The 16,945-nt window shown below is 41.0% G+C and overlaps 1 protein-coding gene across 1 annotated transcript in view; it reads left to right on the top strand.

The window, feature by feature from the left end:
- MRPS5 (mitochondrial ribosomal protein S5) overlaps positions 1 to 16,945 on the top strand; it is a 572,686-nt gene that overhangs the window by 150,150 nt on the left and 405,591 nt on the right. The window contains exon 3 of the mRNA XM_078649050.1: positions 13,690 to 13,815. Coding sequence (XP_078505176.1) covers positions 13,690 to 13,815 — 126 coding nt within the window. The remainder of the gene's footprint in view (positions 1 to 13,689; positions 13,816 to 16,945) is intronic.

Here is a 16,945-nt window from a genome sequence, read left to right as displayed (position 1 = left end):
ATATAACAATTATTGCATTAAAAAATTTTCATTTACAAAACCATTGAAATTCACTGAAAAAACCATAGGTTACAGCCACGTTATAGTTAGGAATTAGCATTTAAAAAACCTTTGAAATTCACTGAAAAAACCATAGGTTTTACACACGTTATAGTTATGAATTAGCATTTTAGAAACCTTTGAAATTCACTGAAAAAACCATAGGTTTCACACCAGTTATAGTTAGCTGGTCATTTTACTCATACAAAACCTTTGAAATTCCCCTGTTATAGTTAGTTCAGCTAACTATAACTCGCGCGCCCGCAATGCACTGCTGATGATGTCACATATTACATCACTCATGACATGGTCAGTGACATCACTCATGACATCACTGATGACATCTCAAATGACATCCCTGATGACATCATCCTTGTGGCAGACCTCCTCTCCTTTGATACACACGATCATAAATAGAAAGTAACATTTTCAAAAAAATGGAGGTACCAATTCCAGTTAGAACAACCTATTCAGTATTTCAAAAATCTACATACATATCCAGTCATTCACTAACAGTTCTATATAGGCACTCATACATGTACTCAGTCATCATATGTACTCATACACCTATACATCTTATTACACACCGACACTCATCTATAGAGTTACTCACACATGCAAATAAACTATCAAACATCCATTTACTTGCATATACAGCTATACACCTACCACTACACTAATTTCTACAGAATCGTACACATACTTACTCTCTAAAACAATCACTTATAGAAACACATACTTATTTAAACAGGAACTCTTACAATCTTTCGCTCTCACATATACTTATTTATATACATCAATACTCACCTATACTAGTTTAAAACATATGTAGTTACTCATAAAGATACTTTTGAGACAGTCATTCACTCACTAACACATTCACTAACACACCCATACACACACTCATCCACCTATAAAGTCATGCACACATGCTGTCTTCAAAACACATACGAACAGTGAGTCAGTCATTCATGCATCTGTGCGCTAAGTAATACTCCCCACCGAACCATACAGACACTCATTCTGATACTAAAAAAAACAACTAATAACCCATATACACACTCATGTAGCTACTCGCCACCCCATGCAGCCACTTATATACAAAGTGAGACACTGATGGAGATATTTCAATATTTAAAGATTACTCGCTAATACACCTATTCACTAAGATATACTTAATAAGTCAGTTATACAATCAATTTTACAAAACAAACATCCATTTAGAGACTTATTTACCCATTCAATCTTCCATTGACCTTTAGATATACATATATAAAAAATATGTATTTATTTTTCAGAAAGAGACACATTCACTGGATGATGTCATCAGGGATGTCATTTGAGATGTCATCAGTGATGTCATGAGTGATGTCACTGACCATGTCATGAGTGATGTAATATGTGACATCATCAGCAGTGCATTGCGGGCGCGCGAGTTATAGTTAGCTGAACTAACTATAACAGGGGAATGTCAAAGGTTTTGTATGAGTAAAATGACCAGCTAACTATAACTGGTGTGAAACCTATGGTTTTTTCAGTGAATTTCAAAGGTTTTTAAAATGCTAATTCCTAACTATAACGTGTGTAAAACCTATGGTTTTTTCATATATATATATAATAATGTATATCAGTGGCAATGGTATTTTTAGGGGACGCTGAGTTTAGGGTTGATAAAGTAATATATAAATGGAGTATTGTGTAGTAAGAGTGCTTCTAGGGTTTAGGGGTCGGTAAGGGTAATTGGTGGCAAGTGTATGTTTGGGGGGTGAGGATATTTAGGTAGCAAGTGTATTTTTTGGGGTGGGTAGGGGTATATCTGTGGCAAGGGTATTTTTTAGGGGAGACCGAGTTTAGGAATATATATCTTAAACTAATCCTCCCCTTAAAATGCCCTTGCCACTGAAATACCTTCACCCACCCTAATCATACACTTGGCACTCAATACCATTACCAACCCCTAAAAATGCCCTTACCATCGAATACCATTACCCACCTCTATATTTGGAATCCTTTAACAAATCTTCACAACATTTTCCAAAAGTTTCTTGTTGTGCATGGAAACTTTCGGGGTGATCCGTGAAGTGGGGGTAAAATAAAAAAAAAGGTGTGTTTCCTATGTTAATTTCCATAAAGATTTTGAGCACGCTTTGTGATGTATTCCTATAGGTTCTGAATCGATCCCCCTATTCCTGACCCTATTCTGGTTAACAAACCAACAAGTTAACTAGCAGTCAGCCCATGAGGCAGCAAACCCCTATGATGCAGATACCGTTATCTGACGAAGCCACACTACGGCACAGGAACGTGTTATCTGGTTAGGTCATAACGCTTGCGATCTAATTAGACAAGCGATATTCCTCCAGCCCCTGATAAGGCATACGGAGTTCTCTAAACAAATCAAACCTATGACAACCTGGGAAAAACCCTGCGGCCATTGTTTTGATTTCACCGAGAACTTCAGCAAAAGAATGTGCTAACGACCTGGTCGTATGACATCCTTATTGACGTATCTATGTCCATCCTTACGTCAATCTCGGCACCTTAAAGGTATAAATATTACCGATATTGCCCTATGCAAACACACGCGGTGGTGACGAGACGGAGCAGCCATACTTGCCGAAGCCCAGAGCAGAGCAGACCCCGCTGGCGCAGCCCCGCCTTCCTGACGCGCTGAGAACGAGACGCGCTGCTTTCTCCTGCCGAGAAATCCAGCACCGGCGTTTCCGAGCGGCCCTCGCAGGCAGCTTGGAATATCGAGACCAGAGAGAGAGATACCCTCCCTCATTCATCCTAACTTCCAGGTACAGAACTGAATATCCCCTCACAGAGAATTCTTTAGTCAGTCACTTGGCAAAAACAAACTTAACTTAAACTGTAACTTTCTATTCCCGCCCACGTATTAGGCTTAGGACAGGTACACGGGGTAGGCGTATTTAGAAACACCAGTTGAGTACGTTTAGTCAAATGTATATGTGTATGTAATATATTTTATTCATTTTAAACCTTCATATGGCTTAGAAACCATATCAATGTTTTTACAGTATTATTTTATACTTCTGCTTCTAATGTATGCACTTTACTTAACTATAAGTATTGCAATAATATCGATCCATTTCTCTTGTACGAGAAAAGAGACTGATCAATAAATAACATATTTTATTGAACACGCCCGTCTCTTCCTTTTCTCTACAATCTGATGAGACTAAGAATGCACGTACTGACTGAGTAAAATAAATTGCCTTTTGTTCACACGACTCTCGAGATACACTCTTGATTAGGGGAGAGCAAAGTTGTCATGTTCTATGGTTGTCAGAAACTAAATCCCTTCTTGTCTAATCAGGGAAGTTAATTCCTTCCTGAACATTCGAGAAAGTTTCTAGTGAACTCTGAGCTAGCTGGCAAACCCAAAACTTTAAGTCTAATATCGACAGTAGTAGACCTAGTTAACGTCTGGTCTAGGCCTATACTATTGAAGGTATTATTCCAATGCGCAGAGCCTATTGGGATAATAGGAACTACACTACAGCTTACTACCCGGAATTATACCAAATTTGGCAAAAATTTTGCTTTTGGTCCAGAAAGCACACTTTGTTATTTGGCGTAAATCTGTTCAGTAGTTTTCGAGATACTAAAGGAGAAAGAAATGTATATATCTGGGCGGAGCCTAAGTACAGATATCATGGTGAGATATGATTGCCTGTGAACACTTCAACCAGGAAGTGCTGATAGCCTTCTTTGGACCAATATACATGATAGCACCCCATTGAAATGCATTGTAGTGAATGGCAGGTTTTGAGGGTCACAAAAAGGAGAACCTATAATGGGTGATAAGAGCTTTTTGTTACAATATGATACATTTGTGGATGGTACCATACTAATTTTAGGAAGTGTGGTGTGTTCTAATGTGATTTCACTCTCTGAGAAAACCTTCTGCTGGGATTTCATGAATCATGTTTGAGAAAAAAACTGTTTTCTCATGATTTTCCCATAGAGGTTATGGAAGGTGTTCCAGAGGCTAAAACGAGTGCATATTTTCTGTAAATTCACTCTAGCTTTCTCAGCCATATGAGAATGAAGTCTGAGATTCTCACTAAAAAATATACTTCCAACATGATCAGCCTGTCCGTTGATCCTCTTCTGTTCCACTGCAGCCTCCCAGAGTATTCTAAAGAACAACTAGAGTGCTAACAGTCGTACTTATGGCAAATGTATGGCACACCCGAAGCTATCTTGATTGAATCAAACTGGTAAAAAAATGTACATTTAATTTCGAAAGGAACAATTTGAGAGGGTTCATTTTGTCATAGAAATTATGGTAAGTGCTGTAGAAAGAAACATTAGGACACATTTTAAGTGAGTTCTCAAATATCTTCCTCTTCTATTTCATTCAAACATTTTGGCATATAGACTGAAACAATCACTTTTAACACGAGATGCAGACTGCCAGTTAACTCCCTGGTGATAAGCAGCTTTACAACAGTGTTCTGATGAGCAACAAGAGTGCTAACATTCTGAATCTATGCCAAACATTGGTACATTTGGACCCCATCTTGAGGGAATACAAGTGGAAAACTGAATGCGTTTTTTCCTGAGGATACTGCAGTAAATGAGGAAATTAGGGAGCTTCATAACAAGTATGTCTCCTAAGATGGCGACCAAAGAAAAAGAGCCCATATGTAGGACAAATATCACCAAAATAATAGACCAAGTATAGCCCAATGACAGAAGTGTGCAAAACAGTTTCTTTATTTTATTTGCAGTTTTATATAGCGCAGTCTTGACCCGAAGGTATTGGTGTGCTTTACTTCAGCATCAGTTACATTACACAAGGGGACATTCATTTTGGTTTTAGGTTTGGAGAGATTGAGTGATTTGCCCAGAATCACAGAATGTTGACCTGATGCAGAATCTCGACCCCCCCAGTTGAAAAGTCTGCAGCTGTGCTCCACATTCTTTCCCCTAAGTGTAACATATAGTCAAGTGATCACCTGGATAAAAAACATAAAGGTAGCAAATAATTTAAAAGTGCTTTTTCGCTGTTTGTGAACTCAGATAATATGTCCTCATTTTAGTTTTTTTAGAGCACTGTTATTGTCATTAGATTAATCTAAGGTAGAACGTGGAATTTGAAGGCAATAGCAGTTGATGTTTAGCAGCTCTTAAGTGCATACACACTTGGTGACACTGATCAGAGCCAAATAAAGAAGTTTCATAAAATATATTGACACCATAGAGGGTGAGGATTTGTCTGTGGAGAAAAAGATGATGATATTGCACTTACTTGGTCCTCAAGGTTTAAATGATGTGTATAACTGCATTGAGAAAAAACCTAGACTTCTAGATGAAGGAGATATTTTTACAAATGCCTAGTCAAACTTGGATAGTTACTATTCGGTAGTAGTTTGTATTGCCAATGACAGATACAGATTCTTTCACAGGAGACAGGCAAAGTCAGAATCTGTTGAAGACTATGTGTTAGTGTTAACGCATTTAGCAATTAATTGCAGATTTGGTCCACTACATGATGGGCTGGGGAGACCATCTAATAATGCATGTAAATTGTGAACATGTTCAAGAGAGATTATGGGCCCATGGGGATTTGACTTTGAGTAAGGTAGCAGAGTTGGTAAAGAAGGCTGAAGTGTCCAATAGATGTGCTAAAGTAGCCTTACATAACTCCTTGGCTAAGACATCTAGTGTGTTGGTGGCAAAGGTTAAAATGGGAAAAAAGAGGAAGGTAAATATTCTAAAGATGGACAAAGTGATGAGAATAAGGGAGCTATTAAGGGAAGCAACAGCAAGGATAGGACAGGTGACAGATGACATCACTGATGACATCATCCACGTGACAATCACATACACCTTTTCATACACTAGTAAAATCTTTCATCACTCTTTGTAAAATAAAGAGTATCATATTTGAATCCATTGTTACAGCAATACAAGTATCTAAAAACCCACTCAGTGATTTTAGATGTATACCTTTACCTGTAGATTCACTCATACATGCTGCCAATGAACAATAGAACACTATCAAAAATACATATACACCTAAATCGACATTACACACCAGCACACATCCTATTCACATATGAAGTCATCCTACTCACTTATGCAAACAATGGATCATACTTACATATTTACTTAGCTACACACTTATACAAGCACAACTTCATCTATTCATTTAGATAGTAAGTCATACTTAGTGAATTATAAAATCACTATTACAAATATAAAGTTATCCATACAGTCACTCACACTATCATTGAGTCTTATGTATAATTATTAATATACAACAACTGACACATACACTGCCTTTTATTTTTCTAGTTTGTTGGAGATGTACCATTGAGAAATATATTTGCTCATCACCACACCCATAAAGATATTCACTCACCCAAACAACTGTTAGAACCTGTAGTTTTAACTTCATATATCTAGTGAATCAACTATTCACACATCTTTGGGCAGTCACACCCCCCCCCCACCGAACCACACACACATTCACTCTCCCATACAAATACTCAGTTAACTAATCAATAACTAATACAGACTTTCACATAGCTAGTGACCAACTGGAGAACCAGTTTACACAACAACTGACAAAGTGATACAGATATTCAAACAGTTTAGTCACTATCCACTATATTTAGTGAGACACTATATAAATTGGTCAAGTAAACAGTCAATTACACTGCTACTAAATCCTCCATCCAAATATTTATTTTTATATATCCACTCATTCTTCAATGCAAATTGCTATATATATAATGCATATTTAAATAACGAAGCAAACCACATTCACTGGATGATGTCATCAGTGATGTCATCAGTGATGTCATTTGAGATGTCATCAGTGATGTCACTGACCATGTCATGAATGATGTAATATGTGACATCATCAGCAGTGGATTGCGGGTGCGCAAAATATAGTTAGTACAACTAACTATATAGGAGCAATTTCAATGGTTTTGTATGAGTGAAATGTCCAGCTAACTATAACACCCCTAAATGGTTTTTTTCAGTGAATATATATATATTTACGTTACTTGTTTTTATTTTCATTTTCTTCCGTTTTCGTTTGCTATCTATCAAATGCGTGTTTACTCGCAGTAATGTGGGGAGGATGACATGGCCCTCTTTCCTATACGTTGGTAGCAGATGACAACCACAGTTATGGTGGAGTGAGCCCTCATCCCTATGGACTGCGGAGCCACTGTGCATTTAGCATTAATGCTTTTAAAGCTCGTGCTACACTGACCCCTCTCCTGAATTAATTCCTCATTCGTTGCGTCTCTGATTCCACTCCTATATCACACAATGCCACTTATACTTCATGCACACACATTTTCCTTAGCATTGAAACCTGCATCATCACCACCTGGTTTACGTTTAATATTTAGGTTCAGTGAGTTAGTTTCAGTGGCGAAGCTTGCTCTAAGGTGAAGCAGTTCCCCACCTAAAGAGGTATTACGCATCTTTCTGCTTGTATGAGGCAGGCCCCTTGCCCACTGTTGCTGTTCTTATTTTAGGGTTTGGATAACTTCTTATTTAGGTAGCCTAGTTTTAATTGATGCTGCTCATAATGAGAGTTCTAGGATGCTGCTTCTCATTCATTACTTCAGCTTTGTATTTATTTCTGTCACATCCACTTCAGTGAGACAGCATTCAGTTCACTAAATAAAAATGGATAGATGGATAAATAGCTAGATATCTTTTTGGTGGCCATTTACCTATATGTTGCACTTCACCATTTTTAGGAAGCTTTATTCTATTTTGCAGCAAAGTGATGTGACCACATAAGACAACTTAAGAGGGCCTACCTATTCTCAAAAATATGACAAATAAGTTTCAGTAGCAACATTTTACAAAACCGTATTATCATTTTAATGTGAATAGCTATATTTAAACACATCTAATATCGTTGATAACTTTAACGGCAGGATTCATATCAGTGCCAGAAACTCAAATACAATCTAAAATATTTCAGAACATGCTTCTCTTGCATTCAGCAAGAAAAGGGACTCATATTTTGCTGTTTTTCCTCCAACATCTTCCTTGATATTCTTCTTCCTTCACGGTGGGTAGCTTCCTCTGCGTTTCATGCTCGCATTGGCACTAGGTGCCTCAAGAACCTCCTGGCTTGCATGAAAAGTAAGGATGTGTTGCCCCTAAAGGGACAATGGATTTAATTACCAAGAAAATACAAAATACATGATTGGTAGAATGCTTGAATGAGTCTTGTCCTGTTTGAGATGCAATAGGTCTCCCATTAACAAATGTTTGAGCTGTTGCCATTACAAATAATAATGCAACTCACACACACAACCACACACACACACTCACATAACCATACACCCACACACAACCACAACCACACACACAACACACACACACACAACCACACCAAACAACATACACACAACCACGCACACAACCACAAGCACACACACAACCACCCACAAACACACAACCACAAACACAATACACAACCACACACAACCACACACACACAACCACACAACCACAAACACAACACACAAAAACACACACACACAACCACACACACCCAACCACACACACAACCACAACCACACTTCAATTGTTAATGCATCCACAAATAACTATTTTAGCAATCGCAGTATGGCGCACTTTACTTTTAAACATATACATCTAAAGAGCAGCATGCCACCATTGCTACCAAAATAAATACACATTTTTTTGGCCTACTATTTATAGACTTTTGTTGCAGTTGGTGTTGCAATATTTAGCAATGCCAATAGCTCAAAAGTAATTAATTCGAGACCTATTGCATTGCAAATGCTTGTTAACCTTGATTGCCAAGTGAACAATAATTCCCTCTCCACCTCTGTTCTTTTTGGCCTGTCCTTTCCATAGATAAGATCAGGTCTATACTGAGTGATGGGGTCGGAAATATGGTGTCCATGTTTAGCCACGGAGCATCCAATCTTTAATGTGCAGTTAATTGGTGGGCTCTGGGTAGGCGCTAGAGATCCTTTGCAGAGGGAAGGCGTGATATGGGTTTTGGAATCTGAGGATGTCAATAATTGTTGCTGACAGCGTTACAGTTAGAGTGGACCTTCGGATTGCTGGTTAATGTCTTTAAATATAGAGGTAGCAAGTTTAAGCCACAGACGTTTCTGATGTTCTTGCGCATTTTCAAAGGCTTTTAAGGAGGGCATGAATAGTGGAACAGAGCTACACTGCTTGAAAAAGCTAGCCATTATTGTAAAAAAACAAACCTTGCTGTTTTGTTGTATATACAACATGAAATGTTATAGCGATGTTAACTTAGGAACCCTACACCCTTGTTTGAAACGGCAATATCCGTGATCACACTTCCAGCTCGTACTCAAGGTATAACATGTTCTGTGGTCGTAAACAGAATGGGCCCAGCTGCTCAAAGTATGGCCAATCTGAGCGACCTTTGTTCTTTTTTAAATTTGGAGAAGAACTTTATTGAAGTAAAAATGTGACAATGCATATACAGTCAACTAAAGCTTGAATACAATTATTAACAATCAAATAATTCATAATGGAAATAAAATTCAGGGAAGTCAGTAAAGTTGCACATATGGGAAAAGGTTACAACAAGTCTGAAAAGAGAGAAAATCAAAGAGGGGAAGTAATGGTATAGTAATATAATGATAATAAAGAAGTAGGAGAGCACAATACATATTAAAATATCAATAATGTAAAGAGTGATGGGTGTAAAATGGAATTTAGAAAGGGAAAATAGAAACAAAAATTTAAAATATAAGACAATTCATGGTGGTTTGGGAACTATTTCCCACATAGGGCGATGGAGGGTACATTTTCGATCAGAAGCATCTAAGAAAATAGTTATAGGGGACCATATATGTTCTGCTTTATGTATGTATATGTATAAACCATTTTATAACGCGCTCCATTACTTGAGAGTATCCTGGCGCGGTGTGGGAAAGACAGGGAGCAAAAACAGCAAAAGAACGCTCTAATTTGTACTCAAGAATAGGTGTGTTTTTAAATTTTTCTTAAATAAGGCCACAGTTTGCGTGGAGCGCAGGTGGAAAGGAAGAGCATTCCAGGCTCCATGTAGTTGAGATAAGGGAGAAACGTATCCACGATCAAGTCGATGGTTATAGCAGACACTGTACCACCATGCCTGAAAAGAGAGTAGTGTGGATTGTTTCCAATGTTTTGTTATTGGCTGGAAAGCAACTGCAATGAATACGTTTACAATGGTACTGTTACATGCAAGTGATTGCCAGTAGTCAGAGAGTGTGCCTAGAAAAATATTCATAGGTGAAAATGAGTGTGAAAAATGACATTAATTTGAGACCAAACCTTCAGCCAAATTTGGTGAGTACAGGGACAGGAAAATAACGTATGAAACAAATCAGCATTCAAAGCATTACATGACCAATGATTTGTGGTGGCTGTAGACTTTATGTATCGCAGCTGGGGTAATCATAAGTCAATTATATAGAAAGTCCACGAGTTATGGAAATCTCATTCCCTTTGTAGTTTGATATTAGTCTTATTTCTGTGATCTGGAAGTTTAAGTAAATAGATGAGGCACTGGATTGGGCACTTAATAAAGGAAGGATATTGTGTTGAAGTAGTAATGAGGGAGAAACTGAAGATAAGGAAGCTAAGGAAGAGGATATGAGTTGGAGCAAAATCTTAAATTTGTTAGAGTATAATTTTGGTAATTTATAAAGTACTTGTACTTCAGAAAAGGTAAGAGACTTATCATTTGAATAAAGTTGATGGACCCAAAGCAAGCCCTTATCCTGACAGGTTTTCAATAGATGGATTTATTGTTGATTTTTAGAAGATGATTGTGCCAGATTGAAGAGTTAAGAAATCGGTCACTGTCTGAAAGATGTGAAATAAGTACTGAATGAAAGAGCGTATGTGTAGTTTTGTATATAGGTGAGGATAAATAGCGTGTTTTAGCGACCTTTGTTCTAAGTGAGTTTGAAATATGTGTTGTGGCATTGTTGTTACTAGCTTACTTATGGTGAGGGTGCACACTGCTGTGCATCCAGTGCTCTCTGGATACTTGTTTCCAGTCCAGGGAAGACCTGGTTTGTCAGCTGGGGCTGGACTGTTTTGCATATGGCTGGGTCTGAACTATGGTGGCGAAGTGAACTAAAGAATGATGATAGATTCAACCCAGATCTAATAGTGACTGGGGGTGAGAGTCTGAAAAGTATCAGCGCTCCTAACCATCATCTACTTGGTTTTACTGTGTTTTTGTGCATCAGGCCGAAATCTTCAAGGGGGCTCTGAGCATTCCAACCAGTGTAAGTGCAGTCGGACAGTGCACCTACACCCCCTACTCTGCCCCCTCAACAGAGGTTTGAGTGGACTCGTAGTGGCCCTAGCGGTGCGCTTCTTCCCACACTGTGAGCTTCTCTGCAGAGACAGCATGCCTTTGAAGACCGTATGAGACTTATCTGTGCAAAAGATCTCATGAATGTGTGGGACCATCTTTCATCTTTTTAAAAGTGCTCTCTCAGGATTGGGTTGGGGGGGGGGCAGAAGATGTGTGATAGGAACACGGGGTGTAGTTCCAATTTTGAGAAAACCATTAAATGGAACAGTCTGTCGCTTTTTTCCCTTACTCGGTTGTTTGTAGCAGGACATTGTCTCGGGGGCAAAAACATTTTTATGAGCCTACACCTAACCCCAGTGCAAACGAAGCACCATCCACATTACATTGGGTAGGTGCTAAGTTCCCCCACAAAGTACCTTGGCCAGTGGGCCGTACATCCTCCTTTGATGCCAAATTGTCCCTGGTGCCGGCAAAACAGTAGCTTAATTAGATCCAGGGCAAGTTTTGTATGCTTCGTCCATAATTACCTAATGTTAAAAAAGAAAAAGACAAAAACTGCTTCATCACTCTATCATATTAGTAAGAAAAAGTTTGAGCCACTGAGTTTAAATTCGCCTGTTATTATTTTTCATGGGGTTAAAAAACTATATTACCTGCTTTGGCACCTTTTTCAAATAACAGCATGCAGGACCCCTTGTATTTTTTTCCACTGTCGTAAGGCTTTGTGGCTTATGAGTCACGTCTTTCAAACCAGCCTCGAATTTGCAGGTGGGTATGAGTAATAAGCAGCCTCGGCATTGCACACCATTTTCCTAATAACAAATTTCTATAAAATGCAAGTAGTCAATAGTAACCATTTTATTTTACATGAGTAAACATCGCTGCCCACCGGGCAGCCATTGTATTTTCGTGTGTTATGAAAGGATTGGAATCCCTAAGTTTAGAAGGGATTTACTTTCCAATGAAAAACACAGTATGACTTTTGTTCCTTGGCTCACGAAACAAAAATTGTATTCATTCTTTTCATACAGCATGAAAAACGAAAGATGCGTGATTAAAAATCCTCAGAATCTGTAGATTTTTTTTTTTTTGCAGTCTGTGGATTCTTAAGAATGGCTGGCTACTTAGACGAATCATGTTATTGTTGTTATACCAAGGTTTACTTAAATTACGACTACTAGCAGATTCCTTAATTTGTTATATCTTTTTAGTTTAAGAAATTTTTTATTAAGTTAGTGATGTACAGGTGGTAACATCTTTAATGTCTGTGATGCTGTACTTTTTAGAAAAGTCAGAATTGAGATTGTATTCACTCACATGGATCATATTGCATCATTTTGTTGATTTCAATAAAACATATTTTTTGATCCTTAGAAAAATCACATGTTTATTTCATCAATTAATGTCGAGCACATAGTGGCTGTTCCTTAGGAGACTTGTAACATGCATTGTAGGCCTCCAAAGTAGAGTTTGTTGGTTGAGTGAGCGTTCGTCGAGTAACTGCATGTTCTCAATTGAAACCTATCCAGAAAATAAATCATCAGATGTGCCAAAACTTCTGTTCCCGGTGATACTCCATTCACTGGCTTACCTCCGAAATATGCACTATTTAGTAGTTCAACACACAATTAACAGGATGCATAGCACAACATCCATCACTATTGAACCTATTGCATTTGCAACTTGACCGAATGAGATGGTGTGCTCACATGAACGAGGGGGGTTGTTACCTGCACATCTGGGAGTGGTAGAACAGCCTTGGTGTAGGTCTTGGTAGAGTAGCAGGAGGGTTGGGTAGCATGACATTGGAGCACTGTCATAAGCACTCTATTCGTATCAAGGTGTGGGAGCTTGGAAAAATAACAGTACTGCACAAGATCACTTAACTGGACCTTTCCACTTGAGTCTCAATGCAATTTAACACAGCATTAAAATATATTTTTCCAATTATTACCTACCTGAAAGCTCTGTGCTTTAGCATAAGGTAATCCGATCATCCTAATGTAGTATACATTGGTTGGGGATTCTGGTCTTGTAAATGGTGTATGTCAATATGATTTCCCGTCTTCTGTTGTTTTTTTTTTTTTTGCAGGGCTCTCTTCCACTTTGCTGGGCAGGCCACTGATGTCATGTTTAGGTGTTTTTGTCCAGTGTGGCTATTCTCGTACAGTTGTATGGCTCATAGAATATATTATGCTGGATAGTGCTAAATGGGCTATATACAGTCGCTCAATGTAGTCATGAAATGCAGCACTCACTGCCTAGTATGTAAATAGAAACCAATTGTGCTCTCCATGTCCTTTCAGTGACAGCAAATGAGCTCTGGAAAGGGGTTTTGGCGGAATCTGGTGCAGGAGCAAGGAAGGGAAGAGGAAAGAGAACAAAGAAAAAGCTGAAGAAAGATCTCAACAGAGGTCAAAGTCTTGGGGAAGGTAAGCTAAACTACTTTTTCCGTCCTTTACTACTTGCCCCAATATTTCACATTTAGAATTACTGTAACTGCATTTCTGACGGAGTCTTCTAACCACAAATTCCTCCCCATTCACTTACATCTTCTAGAAATGTAAAAACAGAGCGCTGGGAAGCCATGTGCTCTCCTAAAATGACAGGCTTCAAACCATGACGTGATTGCAGAAAGCAGGGCTTTAGGGTGTGCCCCTGATGTTTGTGCTTGGGGCGTGACTTACATTTGTATACAGCTGGGCACTCATGCATCCGAAGGCGATACAGGACCAGAAGTGAAAGCTGTACCTCAACGAACATAAGAAGTTGAGACTCGCACCTATGTCCTGCTCCAGGATTTGGATTCGGCCTCGCTCCCGGGATGATTTTCATGAGACGTCTACTTCTTGGTCAAAGTCCTCTGGTAAGCCCAAACTGAAGTCTAAGTGCAAATAAAGTGATGTGAGACTCAACTCCATGCCGCCACTCTGCATCCAAGGAGAAGGCACGAATGTGGCACAATGCCAGTTGTAACATCCAGGGTCCCTGAGTGCAGAGCCGGTGCCCCAGCTGGTCCCAGTGTGTCCAGAGTTCCCTGGGCCCTCGGTTGTGCTGCAGCACATTGTTCATCAAAGAGGCCATGCTTCAGATTTTCTCTGCTTTTCCGGCTCTCTATGTGTGCCTTCGGAGGCCTCCGGGAGATCGAGTCCGGATCTGCCGGCAGGCCCTTCATGGGCACTGTCTCCTTTGAAACCATTCTGCGGTCCAATAATGGCTCCAGTACACACAACTACTCTGGTTCCTGTACCTGCGCGGGGCCTCCACTCAATGACACTGGTGCTGATGCCAGTGGCACCAGAGGAGGACCCAAATCTGACTCCAAAGTCTGACCCAAAACCAACTTCAGGCCAAACTTGACAGATGTCATGCTATGAAATTACTAAAGTGCAACCTGTTGTCATACATTCTGATTCTGCTCCGGTGCCTATACTAAGGTGGGTTGGCCAACAGAGGCTCCATTATCTTTTTTTCTCTGACTCTGAGCAATGTACTCCACCAGAGGAAGATAATGATGGTGTGGTAGGGGATGAGGACTCTTTTTTACATGGATTTACAGCATACCAGTGGGATTGATACCTCCCATGATAAGTAAGGGGTTGGACTCGCCATTTGGTCCATCGATTGAAGTGACTGCAACATTTATGGTGGTAGCCAGACGGGCAGTTGAGTTACTAGATTTACATCTGCCCTCTGTCCATACCAAGGCTAACATTCTTACGTGCACTCCGTAGCCTGGGCCTTCCACATCTGAGTCCTTGCTCTCTTTCAACGAGGCCCTCAACGATACTCTGATGGGCATTTGGTCAAAGTCCTATTCCTGCCCACTAGTGAATAGACAGGTGGTCGTGCAGCAGAGACCCCTGTTTGTCGACCCTGGATTTCTCACCAGACATTCTACTCAAGACAGCATGGTGGTTCAGGCTTCAATCAATATGTTGAGCTCCAGTTCTTTCCCCACAACTGTTTCAGATAGGGAGATTTGGAACATGAAGGATTTCCTTGGCCATCCTAGCAATGAGATTGGTTAAAGCAGTTTGTTGGGTCACTACACACATACCCTCTGCGACTTTGAAACCAATATCTGATTGGCAGTCCAGGGACACCTTAGGGCTTCTCTGGCTCAAACAGTTTATGATTGGCAGATACAGCCAAGTATGTGATTGATGCTGGCCTAGACACTTCTGATATTCTGGGGGAAACGGTTGGTACCAGAAATATGCTCCACCACCACATGTGGACGTGTTACCCAGGGTTTTCTGGAGATGTGAATGCCTCCATCATGGATATGCCCTTTGATGGCTTTAAATTTCTGGTAAAAAAGCCTTTTCTACATTGGAGCGCTCTAAGAACAGCAGAGCCACTGCACCTCTTCTTGGTCTGTTGACTCCCGCCAATCAATCATGGACATTTATATAGCGCACTACTTACCCGGAGGGTCTCAAGGCGCTTGGGGGGGGGGGGGTGCTGCTACTGCTCGAACAGCCAGGTCTTGAGCTTCTTCCTGAAGGAGAGGTGGTCTTGGGTCAGGCGCAGGTCGGTCGGGAGGGAGTTCCAGGTCTTGGCGGCCAGGTGGGAGAAGGACCTTCCTCCTGTTGTCGATCTTCGGATGCGGGGGACGGCGGCGAGGGCGTGACTGGCTGATCGGAGGTGGCGTTTGGGAGCGTAGAAGTTGATGCGGTTGTTGAGGTAGCTCGGGCCTTGGTCGTGTAGGGCTTTGTGTGCGTGGGTGAGGAGACGGAAGGTGATTCTCTTGTTGACGGGGAGCCAGTGCAGGTCTCTCAGTTGTCCGGAGATGTGGCTGCGTCGGGGGATGTCGAGGATGAGTCTGGCTGAGGCGTTCTGGATCCGCTGGAGTCTCTTCTGGAGCTTGGCGGTGGTTCCGGCGTAGAGGGCGTTGCCGTAGTCCAGTCGGCTGGTGACGAGGGCCTGGGTGACCGTCTTCCTGGTCTCGGTGGGGATCCACCGGAAGATCTTTCGTAGCATGCGCAGGATGTTGAAGCATGACGAGGAGACGGCGTTGACTTGTCTGGTCATGGAGAGGGAGGAGTCCAGGATGAAGCCCAGGTTGCGTGCGTGGTCTGTCGGTGTGGGTGCGGTGCCCAGGGCGGGGGGCCACCAGGAGTCGTCCCAGGCGGAGGGCGAGGAGCCCAGGATGAGGACTTCCGTCTTGTCTGAGTTCAGTTTCAGGCGGCTGGTCGTCATCCATTCGGCTACATCTTTCATCCCTTCGTGAAGGTTGGCTCTGGAAGCGGCGGGGTCGTTGGTCAGTGAGAGGATCAGCTGGGTGTCATCGGCGTAGGAGATGATGTTCAGGTTGTGTTGGCGTGCGATGGGCGCGAGGGGGCTCATGTAGACGTTGAAGAGGGTGGGGCTCAGCGAGGATCCTTGAGGGACGCCGCAGATGACGTCGGTGGCCTCTGACTTGTACGGTGGTAGGCGGACTCTCTGTGTTCTTCCGTCGAGGAAGGAGACGATCCATTCCAGTGCCTTTTCCTGAATTCCGACGTTGCTGAGGCGCTGTACTAGGGTGCGGTGGCAGACAGTGTCGAATGCCGCGGA

This window comes from Lissotriton helveticus, chromosome 6 (genome assembly GCF_964261635.1).
Source record: "Lissotriton helveticus chromosome 6, aLisHel1.1, whole genome shotgun sequence".
Lineage (NCBI taxonomy): Eukaryota > Metazoa > Chordata > Amphibia > Caudata > Salamandridae > Lissotriton > Lissotriton helveticus.
This window is presented reverse-complemented; position numbering and strand designations above follow the sequence as displayed.